The sequence below is a fragment of the Lutzomyia longipalpis genome, chromosome 1 (genome assembly GCF_024334085.1).
Source record: "Lutzomyia longipalpis isolate SR_M1_2022 chromosome 1, ASM2433408v1".
Taxonomy (NCBI): Eukaryota; Metazoa; Arthropoda; class Insecta; order Diptera; family Psychodidae; genus Lutzomyia; species Lutzomyia longipalpis.
In genome coordinates this window covers 36,609,292-36,630,815 of record NC_074707.1, presented here as the reverse complement: position 1 = coordinate 36,630,815, position 21,524 = coordinate 36,609,292, and the positions used below count along the sequence as shown (strand labels likewise).

Here is a 21,524-nt window from a genome sequence, read left to right as displayed (position 1 = left end):
GCTATTGTACGAAAACTTTTGCGCTTGGTACTTTTCTTAACTGTCATGTCCCTTTGTTTTGTTTATCAGTGTTTTTTGTAGGAATTTCTCTGTTTACATCGATTAAAAATGAAAATTGTGCAATGAATCTCAATGGCAAGTGCACGAGTGCATCAAAGTGTTGTGCTTTGTGAAAATCAACATGCATTCCCGTTTGTAGCTGCGTCTGTAAGTCATAGAAAAATCAATTTAAACTTTAAGTAAAATGAATTTTGAGGTTAGATTTATGTTGCAGTAGAATGTCGTTTAGTTCATTTTATCTGTATACAAATAGATTTATCGCAATGATTGAGCAGAAAATGCTATTATTATGCCCTGCCCCAATGTCAATCGTTTTACCAATCAAATATCAATTGCTGAATCAGTCGTTCGTTCGCGTTTTTTTTTTCTTCGCGGAAAAAACATTAATTCGCCGGCAGTGGGCAAAAACACTTGACATTGGTTGGCAATTTATCAACACGGAGCGTAATTAGTCAATATTAAAAAAAGTCGCTCGGTGGGCAAGAATGAAAATGATGCAACGATTCACCTTAATTTCCACCCTTGTTTTTCGCTACATTTTCGTAAATATCTACATGTGGAAAAACTATGCCATTTCCGCCCATACGCGCGCAAGTCTCTTTTTAATTTACTTCAGAATTATTATCATGTAGAATATGCGAGAATATCTCGTGACTTGCACGATTCTCTGACTTATCTCTAATTTTTTTTGCCTCACTCAAAGGAGATGAGGCTGCGAAAGGGAAACAATAAAGGTGAAGAAATAAATTTAGCTGCATCATCATTGAGTTGTTTCACAATGTTGAAAAATCGAGCTTTTCCTCGATGACTCAATATGTATAATTGCAAAAGGAAGGCAGTCATTTTGGTGCAGAAGAAAAGCCAATGGCCAGTTTGTGAAAGAATTTTCCCTCACAGCAAGAAAAAAACGAGCAATCTCAAAAGAGCTCATCGATAAACACGAGAAACTGCTTGTATTAGCTTAGCAGAGTTGAAAAAGTTCTTCATAAAAAGCTTTTTCTAGATTTGAGATACATTTAGAAAAAAATTTATTTATTCCTAAATGAATTTGTGTTAAAAATTTATTAAGATTAATTATGAAAAAAAAATAGAGTGAAATTTTTAATAGGAATTTATTCAATTTTACTTTTATTGTTGAAAATATAAGAAAGAGAAAGAAATTTACAGAGGTCCAACAAAAACCATTAAAAAAAAACTAAAAAATTCATATTTTTTTTAAATTGAATCAATTTTGAAAAACAACTCAAAAATTAGTTATTTAGAACATACTAAAACGATGCCCAATATCTCAAAATTTTGGGATACAATTTGAATGCTCTTTTAAGGCAAACTAATTTAGGTTTTTTCCAAAAAACCAAATCCAAATTTTTAACCTCTTTAGCCTAGACATAATTCCTAGGTCTGATGAATACCTACATGAATTTTAATTAAATTTACTAAAAAATGTTTCAATATTAGTCAAATTCTTTTTGTACATAAAGTCCTTTATTATTCAAACTTGATTCAATATCTCTTATCTAGGAAAAATGCATTTCAATTCGGTTCTGAGGAAAATTTTCTTTTGAAAATTGTGTCAATGTATCGAATATCATCACATGGAGAAGCTTATCTTTCCATCCTTCTTCCACCTTCTCTCGCACTCTTTCTCGCCCTAGTGTGTGAACTTCTTGGCGCTTCTTTATCAGGGTTCCGCGAGTCGCTGCCAAGAGCCCACGACATAGAATATTAACAGAGGCCGGCTCATCGAGCGCCAGTCGTTTGCAAGCCTCCATTGAGTTAACAAGTACAATATTCTCCTCACATTGAAATTGGAGAGCTTAAACCCCATTGCACATAGGAAGCAAATAATACTGTGAGAAATATTTTTTCTTGATTCTTAAAAAAAAAAGTTCTATTTGTTTGAGCAAAACAATCTCGAAAAGTTGTAGTACAAGGAAATCGTTGCATTTTTTTTCTTCACAACAAGCAAGATAAATTCTTGAGTGTGAAAAATTAGTTTTAAGCTGCCCTGCTGCTGCAGAAAAAAAAATTGATCTTGATTTGGATGTTTGTGGCAATTTTGTGAAGTTAATATTTCATCTGGCAAAAGCACAGAAGAAGTAAAGAAAAAAATATCACCAAAAAAACCAAAGTATAAAAAGAAGAAAGTCTCGATAAGGTCGACAACTTTTGGTTTTGTGGGTTAAGTTTTGTATATTTTTATATATTGAAAATCAACAACCAAAGACGGACTTCACAGCATTTTTATTGCTAAATCTGTGCTCACCGCGAGCGTCCACGCACAAATAATCTCATTGAGTCAAGGTAAGTGCAATAAACTTACGCGAATAGCGCTTCTTTGCCGCAAAAAGACTTTATCAATATTTAGTGAACTGCCGCATATTAGTTTAAAGTGAAGGTGATAAGAATTTTATCATTTGTGTGCTCATCTTCTGCCCCCATCGCATCATCATCTGTGTTGATTTAAAGAAAGTTTTTCTTTCTGCAAAAATGCATGTGATTCACTTTGCGAAAGTCTGCGGACGAGACTCAAATGGAGTTCCCCTCGCCAACACCCATAAGATGTGCCTCCTTATCAGTTTTATGAATCGTCATATAGTGCGAATTATCAAACCCCATTCTGCTGCGGTGGGTTTTTGTGTTTAATCAAGTGGTTGTGGGTGCAAAAGAGGCAAAATGAAAAAGAAAAAAATGAGCAATAGAACATCGTGCGAAAATCCCATGTCATTGAGGAATTTTGCCAAATGATGAATGAGTCTTTCGCCGAAGTTCTTCTTTAGTGAAAATTCTGACGCAACTTCTACTGATTCAGAGTGAGAATTTTTGCACGAGTTTAGAACGTTCCCGCGGGATGTGGCATCTCGGAGTGCCGCTAAGTAGTTTAGAGGAATTCCGTTCACACACCTCCCTCATTATGGCCTGCAATTGTCTCACTGATATCCGGTTGCAATCTTCATGATCAACGTTACCTCAATTATCAGGGTGATCGACGTATACACGACAAAAATGCGCGTTAAACCTGAACTTTTAGCACATAGCCATGACTTCCATACATGTGAATGACGCGGCGTGAATGGGAAGCCCTCCGGAGTTAAAACTCATTACCATTTTCTTCACAATCTTTCTAAGAGGAGATCTCTCTCTCAGTCTCTATGCTATGCGCAGAAAATTAGTGGTAAAGTGGGATTCTTAAATAATTCATTAAGAAAAATTGCCAAGTCACTGGTTAGTTAGTCTCTTAATCATCTTTATCGAATATTAGAGATAAAAATACATATTTATTGAAGTAAAAGCTTTCTAAAAAAAGCTTCAAATCTTGTATGAACAGTCTAATTTCTTAAAAAATAATATCTTTATTTAAAGCTAGAACAATCTTTTTTGATTAAAGCTTTAAATTCGAAGATTTCTTGTCAATTTTTAAAATCAATGTGAAAATTCTAAAAATTATTTTTTTTATGTTATTTTCTAAAGATCTTTAATCAAACGTCAGCATTATTTTTGTAAAAATTAGAAAATCCATTATGTACTTCACTTTTATTTTTGAGCTTTCCTCGTTGCAATAGCAATTCTTTAAAAGAACTGATAAAATAAAAATTTTCAAGTGATTTCACTTTTTTGTAATCATGAAAAAGTCAAAATTTCCAAATAAAAATCAACTCAAAAGTGATTCATTTGTCATTGAACGGGAACCAGAGAATTTTGGTTTTTTTTATAAAATAGTGACACTTTTATCGGGTTCTTATTTAGGTTTTCAAGAATAAAGAGAAAAGGTAGAATAAATAGAATAAATTATTGAGGTCTGACGATGAGGAGATTTCCATATATCATGCATAATCCTCTTTCTCTCGTAATTATATCTACAGAAGCAATTGAGAGATTATGAAGATAAAAAACTTGATCAATTGCCTTGAACTAGATTCTTAAAAACATTTTTAGTATTTTTCAAAAAAAAAAGAATTTTTCTTAGAAACTTAATTTGATGAATTTCGGATAATTCAGACCCCTTCATCAGGTACAAAAACATTTAAAAATCAATTTCCTTGACTTTTCATTTTCTTGACAGTTTCCTACCACTTTTAACGTAATGTTAGTTCATTTTGCGATCCTTAAATCACAACTTACTCCCAAATTAAACTAAATTTTCTGTACAGCGCATTAAAATCAAACTTGCAAAAACTACTACAAATCATTCAGTTAGAGAGAGAGAAAAAGTGACTTTGCACTTTTTTTTTGCTTTTCTACAAAGTCGGCAAATTAATTGTGAATTTGTCCTTCTCCAAGATCATGACCTCTTTTGAATAAACTTCTCAAAAGCAACTTGCGCGGAGTGTGTGTCTGCAAATCAATTAAATTCTATTTGCCATGCTTCTTGTGATAATTGTGCGTATGAATTCTCAACTTTTATCTATTTGCTTTCTAAATTTTGTATCTCATTCTACCCTCTCTTTGTCCATTAAATATGCAAATTTTCTGCAGAAAAAACGATTTGTAAACTTTTTTTTTGCTCTACGAAAGTCTCTCTAAAGTGAATTACCATAAAAAATTTCGCTTAAAAATTCCACAGAGAGCGCAAAAGTAGTGTCCAAGAATTGAAAGTCATCAAAAAGATTTACTTTTGTGTTTATTATCAAACACATACTTTTTTTTGTTTAGAGGGGGGACTTCTTTTCAGCAACACACATTTGGCACCTTTGTCCAACAAATACAAACATCGTGCTTTTCACACAAAAAATCGTGAGCTTTTAATTCAATTTCACCTTCCATTTGTGATTTAACGATTCAACAAAAAAAGCATGTACGTATGCAGAGAAAAAAGAGAGATAGGAGATTAGACGGTGGGTGATAAAACACGGAAAAAACATATAAATTGTAATTTACTTTTGTTCAGACGAAAACCATTCAAAATGAATTTTCATTCCATTTCCAACATATTTTCCCACAAATTAGCATTATTTCACAGAGGTTCTAAAAATAGTAGCTGCTAATGTAAAGTCGTTAAATCCCATGCACCCGTATCGATTTTTTTAAAGCTTCTAAAACACTTTAGCACAATATTAATTGGGATTTAATAAATAAATGTTGCAGAACTTTTTCTTTAAAAACAAAATCCCCAAAAACCAGAAAACTTTCTTTGGGACCAGCAAAAAACGAATTTTTGAATAAAATTTTCATTTCATTGAACTCAAAAATAATTGGGAAAAGTCCTCGTTTTTTCTTACGTGCTAGAAAAAGCACTTTACTCATCTAGATTTAAACATTTCCTCACGTTTTTCTCGCAATCGGAATTCTTTCCTATCTCCCGTTTTATTTTCATTCCTTTTTACAAACATCCACTCGCATCTGCAGCATGTTTCTATAATTAAATCTCGTGGCTTTTCCATTGCATAACATTTACTACACTCTGTTTCTGTCTGTGAACAATTTGCAGTTAATCGAGTTATAAAAAAAATAGAAAACATTGTGCTACAAGGTTTAAATTCACAAGAATTTTAATAAAATTTTTAAGTGAAAATTTTCTTTGGTTTTTCGAAGAATTTTCATTAAAAAACGTTTAAATTTTAAGCCTTTTTCCCGGAATTTTTATTGGTAAAATAAAATTAAAACCCTGCAATAAAAATCGAGTTCTCCGTGAAAATATTGCGGTTTAAATCCTATTTTTAAAACAATAAACTTTTCATAAACTAATCTCGCGCGGATAAAATATTAGGTAAGCTTTTCACGGCTTTTCGTGGGATTCAACCAAACGTTTTCTTATCTGACACTGAAATCAGTGATGATAAAATTTCACGGCATGACTGATAATGATGGCCAAAACCGCCCAAAACAATGCCTAAATTATCTTCTAACGTGAAAGGGATTAGACTGTAAAAATACTCCTAGTCTACGGGCAAAGGTCCCTTAGAACTTTCATTGAAAAAATAAAAACTTGATAGGAAATGAAAGTAAAGAAAAAATTTTCATTTATTTTTTTGTTTTAAGTGTTAGATTGTTAGATTCTTGGTGTTTAGGAAGCTTTAATTAAAGAATTTCAAGTACTTTTAGGCAATATTTCTGCCTCTAAATTTTTTTTAGAATGTAAAATATGCAAAACTTTTTGTAAATTAAACAAGAACAATTTTTTGTTGATTTTTTATTAAATCGAGTTTGAAATTTTGATATAAAACAGATTGTTATTTAAAAATTAAAAATTAATAAAGTAAAAATTAAAGTAAAAGTTTTTATGTTTTAAGTTATGTCTTAAGTTACAAGAATATACTTAATATTATAAAAATTGTTTCTTTAAAATACTTTTATTTTCTAATTTATACAGGGTGGCCAGGAAATTAGGGCATGATTTTGACCGCGAATAACTTTTAATAGAATTGAGATATCTGAAAACTTCTGCCACCAAAAGGTGCATAAACTCAAAGCACTAAAGCTTTCTAATTAGAGCACATATTTTGTCTTGGTTCTTTTATAGCGAAAAATGTGTCTCCGCTAATCATCATTAAAATAGCTTTTCTTACGCTATAAAAATTCTAAAAATCGTTAAAATTCAAGCTAAAAACTATCATTAATTTCAATCTACACGCAGAAGGGAAATTCAACAGTACAATCCCTCGTAAAATTTTCCTCGCATTTCACACAGCTTGTCCTCACTCTCAAAGACACCAAAACCAGGTCAGTCTGTTGTAGAACTTCTTAATCGGCCGTGCAATGAATTTTATGGCTTCACCGTAATTTATTGCTGTTTTTCCCTCCAGACTGTGCAAATTCTCTAGACAGAACTTAACTACAATTCGTCTGATGACTTTTTGGAGATTGCCGGCGAATTTTCTCCACCATCCACAAGTACCTTTGCGGGATTTTCCTTTAAGCCACGCATTGTCTGACAATATCTCATGACAAAATCGTCTGGATTCTGCGTATCGATAGCGCAATTGTAAATTTTTTTCATGTCCAATTAACTTCATTTTGGGGGCTATTTATAGTTCCAATCGATTTAATTGGAATCTAATCATGCGAGAAAATGTGTCTTCAGTGAGGTGCTTTAGCATTGATGATGACAAGTCAAGAACTTTTTTTCCCTCTCATCATGAATTCTTCAGGTGGGGGCGAAAGCACACAATTGAGTAATTTTTTTATCACAAAACACTTCTCACACTATCTGTGGCTTTAATCACCAATTTTGAAGCTTCTTCGCACGGTGTACGTGAGCTTATCAAAAGGATCATATATAGAGCTCATTCGATATATTTTATTGCTACACCGTAAATGTTAAAATTCTTTTTGTAGATTAATCCACAAACACAGCAGTTGCGTTCGGGCTGAGAAGGAGTTGAGACGTGCGCACGGCTCTTTGGATACATATAAGAAAAGGTCTGAGAAAAATTGTGATTAAAAATTAAGTTTTACGGGAAGAAGTTGCACGCCATCTTCAACACCACCATTCAGGAGTTAAAAGTATTCTTTCGGGCTCGACACAGGAGAAAACATTCAAGATGAGGAAATTCATAGATTCCCATAGACTGTTACATTTTATCGCATTCACAGCAGTATTATTTCTATCAGGTGAGTTTTCCGCGCTCGTCACGTTCTTTTATCAGACTCATTTTTTGCACCAAAAGGTGTGGAAAAAAATTGATTAAAATCCAGTTTGGCAAATCGCAAATTATATATGGTAAAAAAAATCATGTGGGATTTGCGCGCTAATGATTAATTTTTTTTGGGGGGGCTTGTGATACGAGATTTCTTATCAATGGATTTTTGCGCCTTTTTTTTTCCCCAGTCCAAAAATAGTTTTCAAAATATTTTTGCTTTTTTTGCAGGGCAAACAATCGCCCAAACGGACCAAACGTACACATTGAGTGTTTCATCGCAAGATCTCACGGTATTAGTGGGTGAGAATGAGGAATTCAACTTGGTATTCAGGTAAATGACACTGTAGAATTTTTAATTTAATTACAAAACAACTCTCTGCGAGCCATCCAGAAGTCGTTCTTCGCGCGTTCTAATATTCAAATGAACCATGAAGGAAATCTTGTTGCCATTCACCATAAAATACATGCAAATACTGAATACTTACATGTTATATGCTTTCAACATTGCAGAGGATTCCTCAATGAGAGTGGCAAAGTCTATTTCTACGAGCAGCACGATGGATTAATTAATGTCATACCCAATGTGGTTGATTTGCAACCATCTACCCAGGCGAATGCCGAAGTTGTGTACCCAATTCGCGTGGAGGGTGTCCACCCAGGCCATCTTGAACTCACATCCAATTACACCATCGGAGGCAGAAGCTTGTAAGTTGATCTCAATTCCCATTCAGTCAATTGGCTACCCATTTTTTTCCTGCAAATTGGTAGATGAGTGTCAATCACTTCACACAAAAATCTTTCGTTCACTTTAAAACTATTTGTTACAAAAATATACACCACATGAGAAAGATTTTCACTCAATTTAGTTGGTTGATTAAAATAAAATATATTTATGAGCATATGACTAATTTAGTTCACATTATGTTGTAAAGGAGTCTATTCATTTTTTTTTACTTGTATCGTGAACATATTTGATTGAAATCCCGATTTAAACTCATCAGATTGAAAAGCCTTATAAATTCTCATAAATAAGCCAGAAATTAAGAAAAATTAAGAATTTTGAATTATTTTTGTTAAAAAGGTCTTGCAGAGGAGAGAAAATTTATCGAAGCGTCGCTGTACGACGTAGAAGTTGACACTTTTTTATTTTTTAGTGGCATTTCCGAGTCTTTTACAGTAAAGAAATTAAAATCTAAACAGACTCTTCGTTTTCTAATGGAATTCTTTAGGGAAAGATAGAAATATATTTGCTCAAAAAATTCAAAAGCCACGCCTCTATTTTATATCACTTTCCCTGTTAAATACATGAGACATATGCTTCAATGCTTCACTTTTATCTTTTTATCGTATCAGACGTCATTCCGACATCCACACAACCCTTTAGTGCTTCAATTGGTGATTTTTTTTTACTTTAGAGCAATAAAAGGTCATCAATTTGAAGCTTTAAAGCATATGCTTTGTGCATGCAAGGGAAAAAGGGTTTAAAATTGTTCGAGAAAGTAATTTAAGACTTTTGGATTATAAAATATTCTTTTTTTTTCGAAAGAATCACAGCTAAAAGAAACTTTTTAGAGAAAATGAAACCTTTAACTTATCTAAAAAAAAATCTTCTGAAAAATTAAATCATTTTATCAAACAGGGAGTAAAATTGTCCCTCTAGTCTTAATTTACTCTAATCTGTTAAGAAGTAAATCCTTAAGATAAATTTCCAGACATTTGACCGTGAAAAATCTATAAAAGAATAAATTAGGCCTTTCCATTGAGCAAATAAATCTTGGAGAAAATCTAACGCGAATTCAAGATGTTTAAGCTCAATCTGGCAATGCTTGATTGAGTCGTTAATCTCAATAAATCTGGCACTTTTAGTTTTAGGAAGGGCACAAAAGCTCTGTTCTGAAAGCCAATAACGAATAACATTGAATAGACCTTGTTCTAAATAAGCCCAAAAAGGTATTAAAGTCATTTTAACTACTATTTTAGGCTGATTTTATTAATTTTTTAAGCATCGAAGTATTCTTTTAAAAAAATCGGCCTTAGTTACTTAATTAAGCAGCATCGTGCATTCAGGCAAATTTCTATCAATTTGACGAATTTGATTGACAGAATTGATTGATTAAGTCATCATCTACATAAAACCTGATGATCAAGCCGCAAATTAAGCAACATTGCATGACAAACTATTTTCTTATCACACAAAATCTTAACTTTAAAAAAAACCTTCTTTTGCAGCCATGATGAAAATCTTTTCGTACGGATAACAGTTGCAATATCCGAGGCAATTATCTACGTATCGATTGTTGTGGGATGGATCTACTTTGTAGCTTGGTCCATTTCATTCTACCCACAAATTTACTACAACTTCCAGCGGAAGAGTGTTGTGGGTCTCAATCCCGACTTTTTGGCCCTCAATATTGTTGGCTTTGTCATGTACAGCGTCTTCAATACGGCTCTCTTTTGGAGCCCAGGCATTCAGGCTGAGTACTTTGAGAGATTCCCACGTGGATTGAATCCCGTACTAGTCAATGATGTAGTCTTCTCCCTTCATGCTGCCTTTGCTACGCTCGTTACCATCGCCCAGTGCTTCATCTATGAGGTTTGTTTACCCTTCTTTTGCATTTTAATCAACATTTTTATTGCAATTTCTTTTTCACTTTTTATTGCAGCGCGGTGACCAAAGAGTTTCAATGATTGCCCGTGGAATTTTGGGCATTTTCCTTGTTGTTGTGATTGTTTGTGCCATCCTTGCGGGCACGAATGTCTTTCACTGGTTGGACTTCCTCTATGCCTGCAGCTACATTAAGCTCACAATTACTCTGATTAAGTATGTGCCACAAGCTTTGATGAACTACAGACGAAAATCCACAGTTGGTTGGAGTATTGGGAATATTTTGTTAGACTTTACAGGCGGAATCCTTTCTATGCTCCAAATGATGCTCAATGCCTACAACTATGGTGAGTTATCTCTCTTTTCTTTCTATAATTTTCAGAAACAATTAAATGCCGGAAAAACCTTGATTCAATTATGATTCTGAAGTATATTTGATCTATTATTAATTGACAACGTAAAAGCTCCTATTAATTAATCTATAACTGTGAATGAACGATTACTTAAGTGCAGATTGTGCGCAATCAGTCACATGTTTGACATTTAAGAGGGCTTTTTGCAATTAAATCACTCGAAAAATTGAAATCTCAACTTATAAAAGAATTTTTTTAAAAAAATCTGATAGGTGTCTTTGCTAAACATAGAATAATAATAATAATAATAATAATTTATTTTCAATACACAAAATAGGGTCATGCCCTCTCACATGTGTGTGGCAGGTGAAAAAAGAAAAAAAAATAGAAAAAGGAAAAAAAAATTACAAAGCAATTTATAAAAAAAAGGAAAGAAAAAAAATAGAGAAAATAGAGAATATATTGATAAAAAGATTTTCTCTAAAATTAATAATTTCAGTCATTTATTTTTATTAAAAGTAAATTACTATTTAATCATTCAATTAAATTTTTCAGTCAATTGATTTATTTTTAGATTTATATAAAAGAAAAAACTCAGAAAACAAGTTCAAAGCTCAAGATTAAGTGATTACTTCAAGTTTGCGATATCATTTCACAATACATTTATGATTAATACATTCCGTGATATTGCAGAAATATGAGTGTTTATATAGTTAGTAGAATTTTTCAATAAATTTATTTGCACACATGCTTATTTGCATGTGTCACTTTAATAGTTATTAATCAATGCAATAAATAAGATTTTTATATATTTCATAAGCAACAATTTAGTTTTTTAAAGAAAGGAGCGTCGTATTTTCTTTATGCATATTTTAGGGATTTTTTTTAGACAATATTTTTATGTGTCATAGCCAAAACATAGAAAATTTTAATCAATTTCAAGATATTTTAAAATTGCTTACTTTTGCTGATCCCAGAGCAATTTATTAGAGATGTGTAGAACGAGAAACCTTGTTTAGAGTATATTTTATCGTTCAATCAATCGAACTGTACCTAATTGCTCTATTAATTAATCTATTGAGAATGATTGATTATTCCGCATTTAATCAATCACTTTTAATTCAATAAAGCACTCGGATTACTATATTAGAAACATAAACCGCAAAACTCTTGAAACTCGGAGTTATTGAATGCAAAAATATACCCGGAAAAACGAAATTAATTTTTAGGTAAGAATTTAAAATCATTTTACGTGTCTCGGATAAAACATTCAGAGTAAATTTTAATTGATTTTAGAAGCTCTAAATTTTTAATTTTTCATTCAGTTTCATTCCTTGAAAGTTTTGTTTATTCTAATATTAATTAAAAATAAGATCAAATAGCTAAGACACATACTACCTAATAATCAACTCATTTTCCCAGAAAGTTATATTTATTCCACAGTTTTCTTTCAATTATTTTTTTCTAGCCTAAAAACCGTAAAATAATAACCAATTCATTCCTTTTCAGATGATTGGGATTCAATTTTCGGTGATCCCACAAAATTCGGTCTTGGATTATTCTCTGTCGCATTCGACATTGTCTTTATTATTCAGCACTATGTGCTGTACCGGTACGTATCCGTTCAATATTCCACAATATCCACCGAAGATGATTCGGAGTTGCTCTAAACCAAATTTTATTGCCACTGTATATAATTCCATATTTTTCTGTGATTTTGATTTTTTTATGACTGTGTGTAGATGTAGAAAATTCTTCGTTAAGTCCATCCCTACATTCCCACCTCTTGTAAATATATCCATGCATGACCTACTAATTACATTCCAAGAGTTTAATAAATTCAGAAAATTACTTTTGTTAAAATTATAACAAAATTTTGAAAGAATTCTATGTTTTTTGAACTTGATTGCAAGCTGTGTCTTTGCTAAAAAAAACTTAACGAAAGTTGAAAAATTTTATTTTCTGAATTTATTTGACTACACTAACATTAACAAAACCTCAAAAATGTACTTATACAAGAATTTAAACTAACAATTGGTGGCTTTGTTATTTTTTTCTATTTGAACTGCTTTTATAACAATAAAAAAACATAATAAAATTAACCTTAACATAAATTCATTTTCTAATGTGGAAGAACACTTTGTATATATTTCAGGGATCGTCACAGCGGGCTTAAAGAAAATAGCTCAAATCTCGAAAAACTCATTGCAGACAAAGAAAAGCAGGAGATGCTTCCATAAGTTGTATGAGAGAGTGATAAGAAATAACCTAACAGAAAAACTCTGAGAAGGAAACTTCTCTTCAGCTTCTAACACAAAAAACATACAGAAACATTTTTTCCTTCTTGTTTTTTTTTCTTTTACTTGCAAGAAGGAAAAACACATCACAATACATTTATTAACACATAGAAAGAAAAATCTTTTAAAAAAAAATTGTATTTGAGTAGCAAAAAGCAGGGATAATTATCACAGTGATGAAGAAAAAAATTCATGTGATAAGGTCACGTTGGATTTTTGCTCTTGAGAAGAGAAGAAACTCTCTGTGATAGAAAAAAGATTCGCTCTAAAAAGAATTACCATAAATTTTTCTTTTAGAATATATTTTAGTTTATTAGGTGCGCTGGAGAGATTTCTTCGAGATTCTTTCCACGCTTTGACGAATACGATAGAATATCATTTTATTTTGTTCCTTCTATCTTATAGTTCTCTCTTTGTTCCTATCCAGTAAAATTGTTGCCTTTAGAGACAGATTTTGGGGCCTTAAACAAAGTATTGAAAATACTTTCTAAGGCTTTCTTTAGACTGTGGTGTAGTTCTCAAGAATTTTTCGATGTTTTTTTTATCAAATTTTGTAGTGCTTTAATGTTATTTATTTATTTAACTATTGAAGAAAAAAATCATGTCCTCTCCGAATTTTTATTTGTGTGAAATATACTTAATTAGATTTAGAACATTATATAAGTAGGTTCCTCAGGAATTTTTCCAAGACTTTCAAATATAAGGAAAGATCTATAAAAAGCAAATATTCAATGAAAAACAAAATTTCGGCTTGATATTAATAGATGCTTTAATAATTTTCTTTTTTTGTGAAAACTATGATTCTTTTTAAAAAGTTGTTTTTAATGTTTGAAATGATCGTTTTTTTTAGTGTCTTTTACCTAAAAAATATTGATTTATTTAGTTTTTATAAGAATTTTTAAAGGATTTTTTAATATGACAAAACGATCTGTTATAACTCAGACACAAACCGGTCAATTCATTTTTTAAAGGTCAACTCTCACAGCTATAAAATGCTGAACTTTTGAAATTCAGCACCACAGGCGTTTACTTAAAGCACTTAAAGTGAGTGCGCTGTTGGCAATTTTATAGCAATTGTGGGTAGCCCATAAAAGCATACATGTTTTATCTTTTATAGCACAAAATGTGTCTTAGCTGTATTATATTAAATCCTTCAATTTTTTTTTCCATAAAAAAATCTAACGAATCTAACAAGAAAATTTTTTCAGTAAATTCTAGACTTAAAATAGCCTTAAAATTTTATTTAATTGATTTTTAACTAAAATTTTTCATTGAATATTTTTGCTTTTGTATTGAAAAACGTTACCCAAAAAACAATTAAGACTTTTATATTCAATTTTGAGGAACACTCGACTTGAAGTATTTCTAATTTTCTCGACTATTTGTAGAATATTTTTATCTAAATATTAGAATTTTATTGTAAGTTTAGCTTTTTTCCAAAAAAATAAAATAAAATAAATCGCCTTAAAAATCGCCAGTAAACATTAAAATAGTAAACAAAGTTTAAAAAAATAAACCAGTGTTAAAGTTTGTAAACCAAAACCTTTAGAGCCCCAGCAAAAATGTTTGTAAATTTTGTATGAAAACTCCCTCAAAATAGCTAACAAGAAAATAAATAAAACTTTCATATAAAAAGAAGAAAAAAATCGTTGTAGTAAAAGGAAAACTAATTAATTACCTAATCCACAGAGAAACTCAAGCAAACAATAAACATCTGCATGATTTAGTAAGTAAAGTGGGGTGTGAGCATCAAAAATGGTTTTCCCATTCATTTCCCACATTTTGGATTTTATTTAATTCATTTCATTTTTGGCACGTTTTTCTAGTTTTAAGATTTTTATTAAATCATCATTTTTTGGTTTTTATTTTGGTCGGTTTTTTTGGTTGTTTTGTCCACTTTGAGGTGAAAGAAGATTGAAAATTGATTTTTGCTCTATTTTGCCCCTCTATTGTGCTTTCCAGACGCAAATCTGGCTCCACGAAGAACCTGACTGAATCCTCAGGAGAAAATGTACCAGAAAAATATTAAAGAAACTGCCTTCTTTTTCAGTGTTTTTTTTTTTACAATAAAAAGAGTTTTTTTTAGAAATAGTTTTGCAGAAATACTCTGAGAGTTTTGTTCTGAATGAAGAAAAAAAACCTTTATTATTCAAATGTGTCCTAATAAAAACTTTTCCCACGACCGTGTCGTTTTAATCTCTCCCAAATACTTTTTTTCTCATTTTGCTCAACCATCGAGTGGCAGAAAAAGAGGAATGACGAAATAAAGAGATGATAAAGAAACATTGTGAAATTTTTCTCGTGGTGGTCGCATCATGATTAAGCACTATTTGGAGGCAAAACAACACAGCAAATTAGCACGTTATTAAACAGAATAAAAAATGTACTGGTAAGCTGACCAAGCTTACGGGAGCTGTGTTTCTTTCAGTGTACCAATTTTGTGAGAGCAAACTATAACGCGAATTAGTTTAAATACGTGCAGAGTTGGGAAAAGTAGAAAAGTCATACCCTAAGAAATGTTTGGAAGGCCATATCTCGAGAACGGATCCATAGATTTTCATAAATTTTTTTTTGTTTGAAAGGTCTTGAAATCAGCTATAACATATCGAAAAATGAAAAAAAATTATGTCGCCATTTTCGAAAAATTCGAGTTCGAAATTTTCGAAAACTTTGTTTTCGATTTTAGCGCCTCTTGCGGTAATTTCTCGAAGTTGCAATGTTCTAGACATCTGTAGGGTTTCTCGAAACCTTTCATTTGCGCTTGAGTTGATCAAGATCGGACTTGTAGAACCCGAGATATGACATGCCAACTTTGGAAGGCTATATCTCGAGAACGGATCCATAGATTTTCTTCATTTTTGGCATGGAGCTAGATAATATAGTCAGCTACAACATATCAAAAAATAAAAAAAATTTATGTCGCCGTTTTCAAGATATTCATCGAAAACTCATCGAAAATTTTGTTTTTGATTTTTGGCCCCCTAGCGGTCACTTTTGAAATTTTGGATGTTCTAAAGAGTTGTAGGGTTTGTTGAGATCTTTCATTTGACCCCGGGTTGATCAAAATCGGTCAAGCCGTTTTCGAGTTATGGTCGATTTTCGATGAAAAATTGTGGCGGCAATATTGACTAAACGGCTTGACCGATTTTCGAAAATGAGGTATCGTTGGAAAGGTATTGATGGCCCCTATAACATATCAAAATTTCAGACCTCTAGCTATAATAGCGGCTGAGATATAGCGAAAACAAAATTTTGAGGTTATTCAAAATGGCGGACGGAGGGGTGGGGGGGTGGATTTGACCTCATAATCGGATGTCTTCCGGTCGATATTTAAACTTTGCCGTTTACCGCAAGTCTCTATCTATCACCGTTCTCTTGCAATTTAAGTTTATAATCCGGAGGGCCGGACGGACGGACGGCCGGCCGGAAAAAAACTTATTTTTGGCGCATACGTTTTTTGGAATGTGGGGACCCTAATTCGTGCTCATCCCAAGTTTGAGACCGATCTGACGACTTTCGATTTTGCTCGGTACACAAAAGCTGTGTCTGAAAGAAACACAGCTAAAAGTCATGACGACTCAAGAGAAGTTGGAGGAGTGTCGGTATGATGGTGAGAAGTTTCTCGTTCTTTTTTTTCACAGCGTGTGAATGGAAAGCTCACACAGAATGAAAAAGTTTGCCCTTGAAAGCAACAATGGGAAGAGCTTTCTCCACCTTCTTCTGGGCATTCTAATCAGGCAGGACAATAAAATCTATCGATTTTCTCAACGCATTCTCGTACGTCTTTTATTTATTTACTATTTTCAGGCCAAACAGACACAGCTGTAAGGAATAAAGAAAATATTTTCAAATAATCGCCACAGAAAGTTTATGCATGTCCGTAGAATTATTTCCTGTTTTTTGTTATTATTTAAATGGCGACAAATAAAATTTAATACGCACGTGTTTTGCGAGAGAAGCAGGAAAATTTTATAAAAATATTTGTATTGCAAAGGGTGGCATAGTTCAGATTCCATCATTTTTTTTATTAGGTGCTAAATAAATAGTAAGAATTACACAGAGAGATTCAAAATATGTCTCTGAATTGATAAATTAATTCTTTGTTTTTTTTTATTGATTTGGTGAAGTTTAGAAAAGGAATAAAATACTTGATAACTTGAGAATTAAGGGGGGTCTCTTGGGAAAATTGTTAGAATTTACACATATTTAATGTTGCAATTTTTGGGGGTTTTTCTTAAACCTGGTTTTCCAATGTTTGTTTCATTTGAAGTCTAATTATTGAAGTGTAAGAAAATCATTTTTCGCCATCTTAGATGCGACGCCATCTTGTGATTTTCCGACTTTTCCACAGAACTGCTCTAAAATACAAAGGTAGGTTTTTCTCAGGATCTACTGGATGGATTTTGATGGGGTAAAAAGCAAATGAAAGAGGAAATATCAATGCAGATTTTGATGTAGCGGAATTTTGAATTTCCATTCTGAAGCTGAGAAAAGTGAAAAAGCGTAAAAAATATCTGAAAAAAATCACATTTTTCCACTTTTCTCAGCCCCAGAATGGAAATTCAAAATTCTGGTACATCAAAATCTGCATTGGTATTTCCTCTTTCATTTGCTTTTGACCCCATCAAAATCCATCCAGTAGATCCTGAGAAAAACCTACCTTTGTGTTTTGAGGAAAATCTCAAGATGGCGTCGCACCTAAGATGGCGGAAAGTGATTTTTTTTACTTTTTAATAATTTGGCTACTAATGTAACCAACATTTGAAAACCAAGTTTAAGAAAAACCTTAAGAAAAATAAAAACATTGAATTTCATCAGATCTCAAAAGAGACCCCCCTTAAAAGGAATTTATTCGATTTTGCATATCATGACCTTATTTGACAATACTCAGTAGATAAAGAAAATATTTTAGTGGGTGAAAGAAGCATTAAAGAAAAGCTAAAGAGACGTTAATTTTTCACTGAGATTTAATGGAAAAAAAGCAGCTTAAAATGATGAAAGACACGCCTCCATTGCAACTAATTTTAAGATGCAAAAAGCATATGTGTCAATGCTTCCAATGCTTCAAATAACGAACGTAGGTAAAGTGTTTGAGGTAATTTTAACCCTAAATAATTATCTCAATTTTTATTGTTCTTCTTTATTTTGATAAAGGTTGTTTTAATAATAAACAGGAGCAGACAATGCATGTTCTTACTAATTCTAAGCCGTTTCTAAAATTATTCTTATTCTTGCAACTTCCTACTAACAGCATGCATTTGTACACAAATTTCACAATTCTTCTTGAAGAAATACATTCATTAAGCTCAAATAATGGAATTTATCAGTGGCAATAAAAAATTTATTTCCTCCCCAATTGATTGATTGAAAAATTGATAAAATCCATCAGAAAATAATTCTTTAATTGAATTTTCTTTAGCAATGCAACCCCCTACGAGGAACTTGGTGGGGAAAACATTGCCTCCCAGGAGCAGAATGCACCAGAAGGTACATTAGATGTTGCAGATGAAGATGCATCATCCAATTAGCCAATCATCCATTCCAACGAATTAATTTTCTCGTTAAACTTTCGAGGAAATGGAAAAAATAAGCAACAGTGAGGCTGAAGACTGGAAGCAGTGTAAGTTTTCTTTAAAGATTTTTGTTATAAGTTCTTTTTAGCTGTGATTCTTTCTTCAAAGAAGCACAGCTTCTGTGTACACTCAAAAATGCAAAGTCGTCAGATCGGGCTCAAACTTGGGATGAGCACGAATTAGGGTCCCCACATTCCAAAAAACGTATGCGCCAAAAATGTGTCCGGCCGGCCGGCCGGCCGGAATATAACGCTAAATTGTGAGAGAATGGTAATAGATAGAAACTTGCGGTCAACGGCAAAGTTCATATATCGGGTGGAAGACATCCGATTATGACGTCAGATCCGACCCCCCACCCCCCCGTCCGCCATTTTGAATAACCCCCAAATTTTGTTTTCGCTATATCTCAGTCACTATTATAGCTAGAGGTCTGAAATTTTGATATGTTGTAGGGGCCATCAAGACCTTTCCAACGATACCTCATTTTCGAAAATCGGCCAAGCCGTTTAGCCAATATGGCCGCCACAATTTTTCATCGAAAATCGGCCATAACTCGAGAACGGCTTGACCGATTTTGATCAACTCGGGCTCAAATGAAAGATATTAATGAGCCCTACAACTGCTCGGAACATTGCAAGTTCAAAAAATGACCGCAAGTGGCGCTAAAATCGAAAACAAAATTTTCGATGAGTTTTCGATGAATATCTCGAGCACCGCTTTATAGAATTGCTTCAAATTTTGATATGTTATAGCTGGCTATAATATCTTTTATCATGCCAAAAATGAAGAAAATCTATGTAGCCGTTCCGGAGATATCGCGTTTTAAAGTTAACATGTCATATCTTGAGTTGTATAAAACCAACGTCCCGCGAAGCGGGGCGTTTTATATATACATATATAAAAGTAAAGTAAAATATATATAAATGCATAGATATATACATTATATATATACATATAAAAATGCAAAGATAAATATATATAAACTGTAAAGATAAAAATTAAATATAGCATGGATGGAACAGTATAAAGCGAAAGAACGGTAAGTAAAACTTACGGGCTGTGATTCTTTCTTTGTCAGTTAAATGTGAAATTGACGGAAAATTGAGGATGGGCAAATTTTGAGGAAGGCTTTCTCGTGTACCGAATCACAGCCAACGCTCACGATTAAGGCTTCTCACAAAATTTCTGCGCGTTGGCTGTGATTCGGTGCGCGAGAAAGTCTTCCTCAAAATTTGCCCATCCTCAATTTTCCGTCAATTTCACATTTAACTGACAAAGAAAGAATCACAGCCCGTAAGTTTTACTTACCGTTCTTTCGCTTTATACTGTTCCATCCATGCTATATTTAATTTTTATCTTTACAGTTTTTTTAATTTTCTTCTGACTTTTCTCTTCAGGATAGCAAGCAGGATAACAAAGGACAACGTACTTTTATTATTTAATCAACCGGGATATATTTTAACCAAAATTATGTTAAATTATGATGAAAATTTAAAATATGTATGAGTTATATATGAGTTATATTTTGAAAAATTTATAACAAATAGAAAAAATGAAAATTAATGTATAATTTACAAATAATCTCATAGTCTTTAAAAAAAAATTCTATGCATTTTTTTTTTTTTTGTTAAAAGAAGCAAGATACAATTTCTTTAAAAATCCTTTTAAAATTGACCGCCAGAAAAAACCTAAAAAGAGCAAAAGCAGCTCCTAAATGTATGTTAACTATAAAGAATTCAAAATTCGTCCGTTGAAAAATCAGATTTTATATTATCTGTGATTCAAATGTGAATTTCTCAAATAAATATAAATTATAAATGAATAAAAAATTAACTAAAAATTAATAACTAAAAAATTTGTTGACAATACTCTTTTTTAAAATTAAGGCAGATTTAAAAATCAAAGTCTCAATTCTAAGGATATTTTACACAATGCAGAAGTTTTAGGACTTGACATATTTTCTTTTCAAACTCATTAAAATTCAACACAAAGTTAGATCACAAAATTATTTGTTTAGGAAATCTTCTAAATATTTTCCTATTTTCTATTTGGCAAATAATTATGTTAAAAATAAGCATGATTAGTCAATTCATTTTACCTCTTGCCTACAAAATATTATAATAAATTTAATCGATATAATTTACCTGAAAAATGTTTAATAAATTAAATATTATAAACATTTTTTAATTCTTTTTATTGTGGATATTTAAACAATTTTTCAGAGTTCATTTCCATTGAGCTGCATCGTTCAATCATCTCACCAAGACAGTCCGTCAACAATGCACGTAGTACTGCATTAATAGTCATATTAATTAAACAGAATAAAAACAATCTTTAGGTTCAGGAGATGAGTTCAAAATCCAGCATGAAGTGTTTCCACAGCTGCTCAAAAAAACCTCCAAAAATGCGCAAAATTCAATTCGATCTTCTTCTTCTTAATATATAAAGCTGAAAATGTTTGTTTGTCTGTCTGTGGCACATGAACTCCTCCTAAACGGCTGGGCCGATCTTGATGAAATTTGGTATGGGGGTAGAGGGGGTCAATACGAGTTGCAAGCGCTATATGGGATTCCGCCCCAACCCCCCTTTATAGCGCCCCCACAGAAAAATTGAATTTTCCCCATTTTGTACCTGCTGAAGGGTCAGATAACGGGATTTTTTTTATTTTTAGAATTTCTCGGGGTACCGTATTATTCATCCCCCCTATTAATATACGCCCCCCTTTTATAGCTTAAAATGGTGATTGCTCACACGTGATTGGGGGTTCGGGTTGACTAGTTTTAAGTATAAAAAGCTGTCTAAAATTCATCTACAGCACACAGTTCTTGAGAGCATTCAATCAATCAAACAACATGCGTTTTTTAATCTTTTTGATTATCGCAATTCTCGCGGTTTTTGTAATTGGACAAGATGGTAAGTATTAGCTGATTATTTTGAAGTTTTAGATTTTTTGTAGATTAAAATAAATATTTAAAAATCTCTTTATGTTTTTTTTGCGTCTAAATAAAACATTTTCATTGATTTAGCCACTACCGGCGGGAATAACTCAACTACTA

At 32.2% G+C, this 21,524-nt stretch overlaps 1 protein-coding gene across 6 annotated transcripts; it reads left to right on the top strand.

Moving 5' to 3' along the window:
• The first annotated feature begins 20 nt into the window (after positions 1-20).
• On the top strand, positions 21-20,649 carry LOC129787091 (cystinosin homolog). 6 transcript variants are annotated; one of them, XM_055822402.1, is made up of 9 exons: positions 21-207; positions 7,336-7,611; positions 7,869-7,971; positions 8,151-8,345; positions 9,870-10,233; positions 10,304-10,592; positions 12,108-12,210; positions 18,315-18,515; positions 19,866-20,649. In XM_055822402.1, the coding sequence occupies exons 2-8, from the start codon at positions 7,542-7,544 to the stop codon at positions 18,421-18,423; spliced, it is 1,233 nt and encodes a 410-aa protein (XP_055678377.1). In that variant the 5' UTR covers positions 21-207; positions 7,336-7,541; the 3' UTR covers positions 18,424-18,515; positions 19,866-20,649. The 6 variants fall into 6 exon arrangements, with proteins under 6 accessions (XP_055678377.1, XP_055678379.1, XP_055678378.1 ...); XM_055822401.1 differs by having other exon boundaries at positions 48-2,364; XM_055822404.1 differs by lacking the exons at positions 18,315-18,515; positions 19,866-20,649 and adding an exon at positions 12,754-14,939 and having other exon boundaries at positions 25-207.
• Positions 20,650-21,524: the final 875 nt, after the last annotated feature.

Bases quoted from the DNA above. Each gene is read 5' to 3' on its own strand.
- LOC129787091 (XM_055822402.1), top strand. From the start codon at position 7,542: ATGAGGAAATTCATAGATTCCCATAGACTGTTACATTTTATCGCATTC. The intron at 7,612-7,868 runs GTGAGTTTTCCG...CTTTTTTTGCAG, and splicing joins AGCAGTATTATTTCTATCAG to GGCAAACAATCGCCCAAACG. The intron at 7,972-8,150 runs GTAAATGACACT...TCAACATTGCAG, and splicing joins GAATTCAACTTGGTATTCAG to AGGATTCCTCAATGAGAGTG.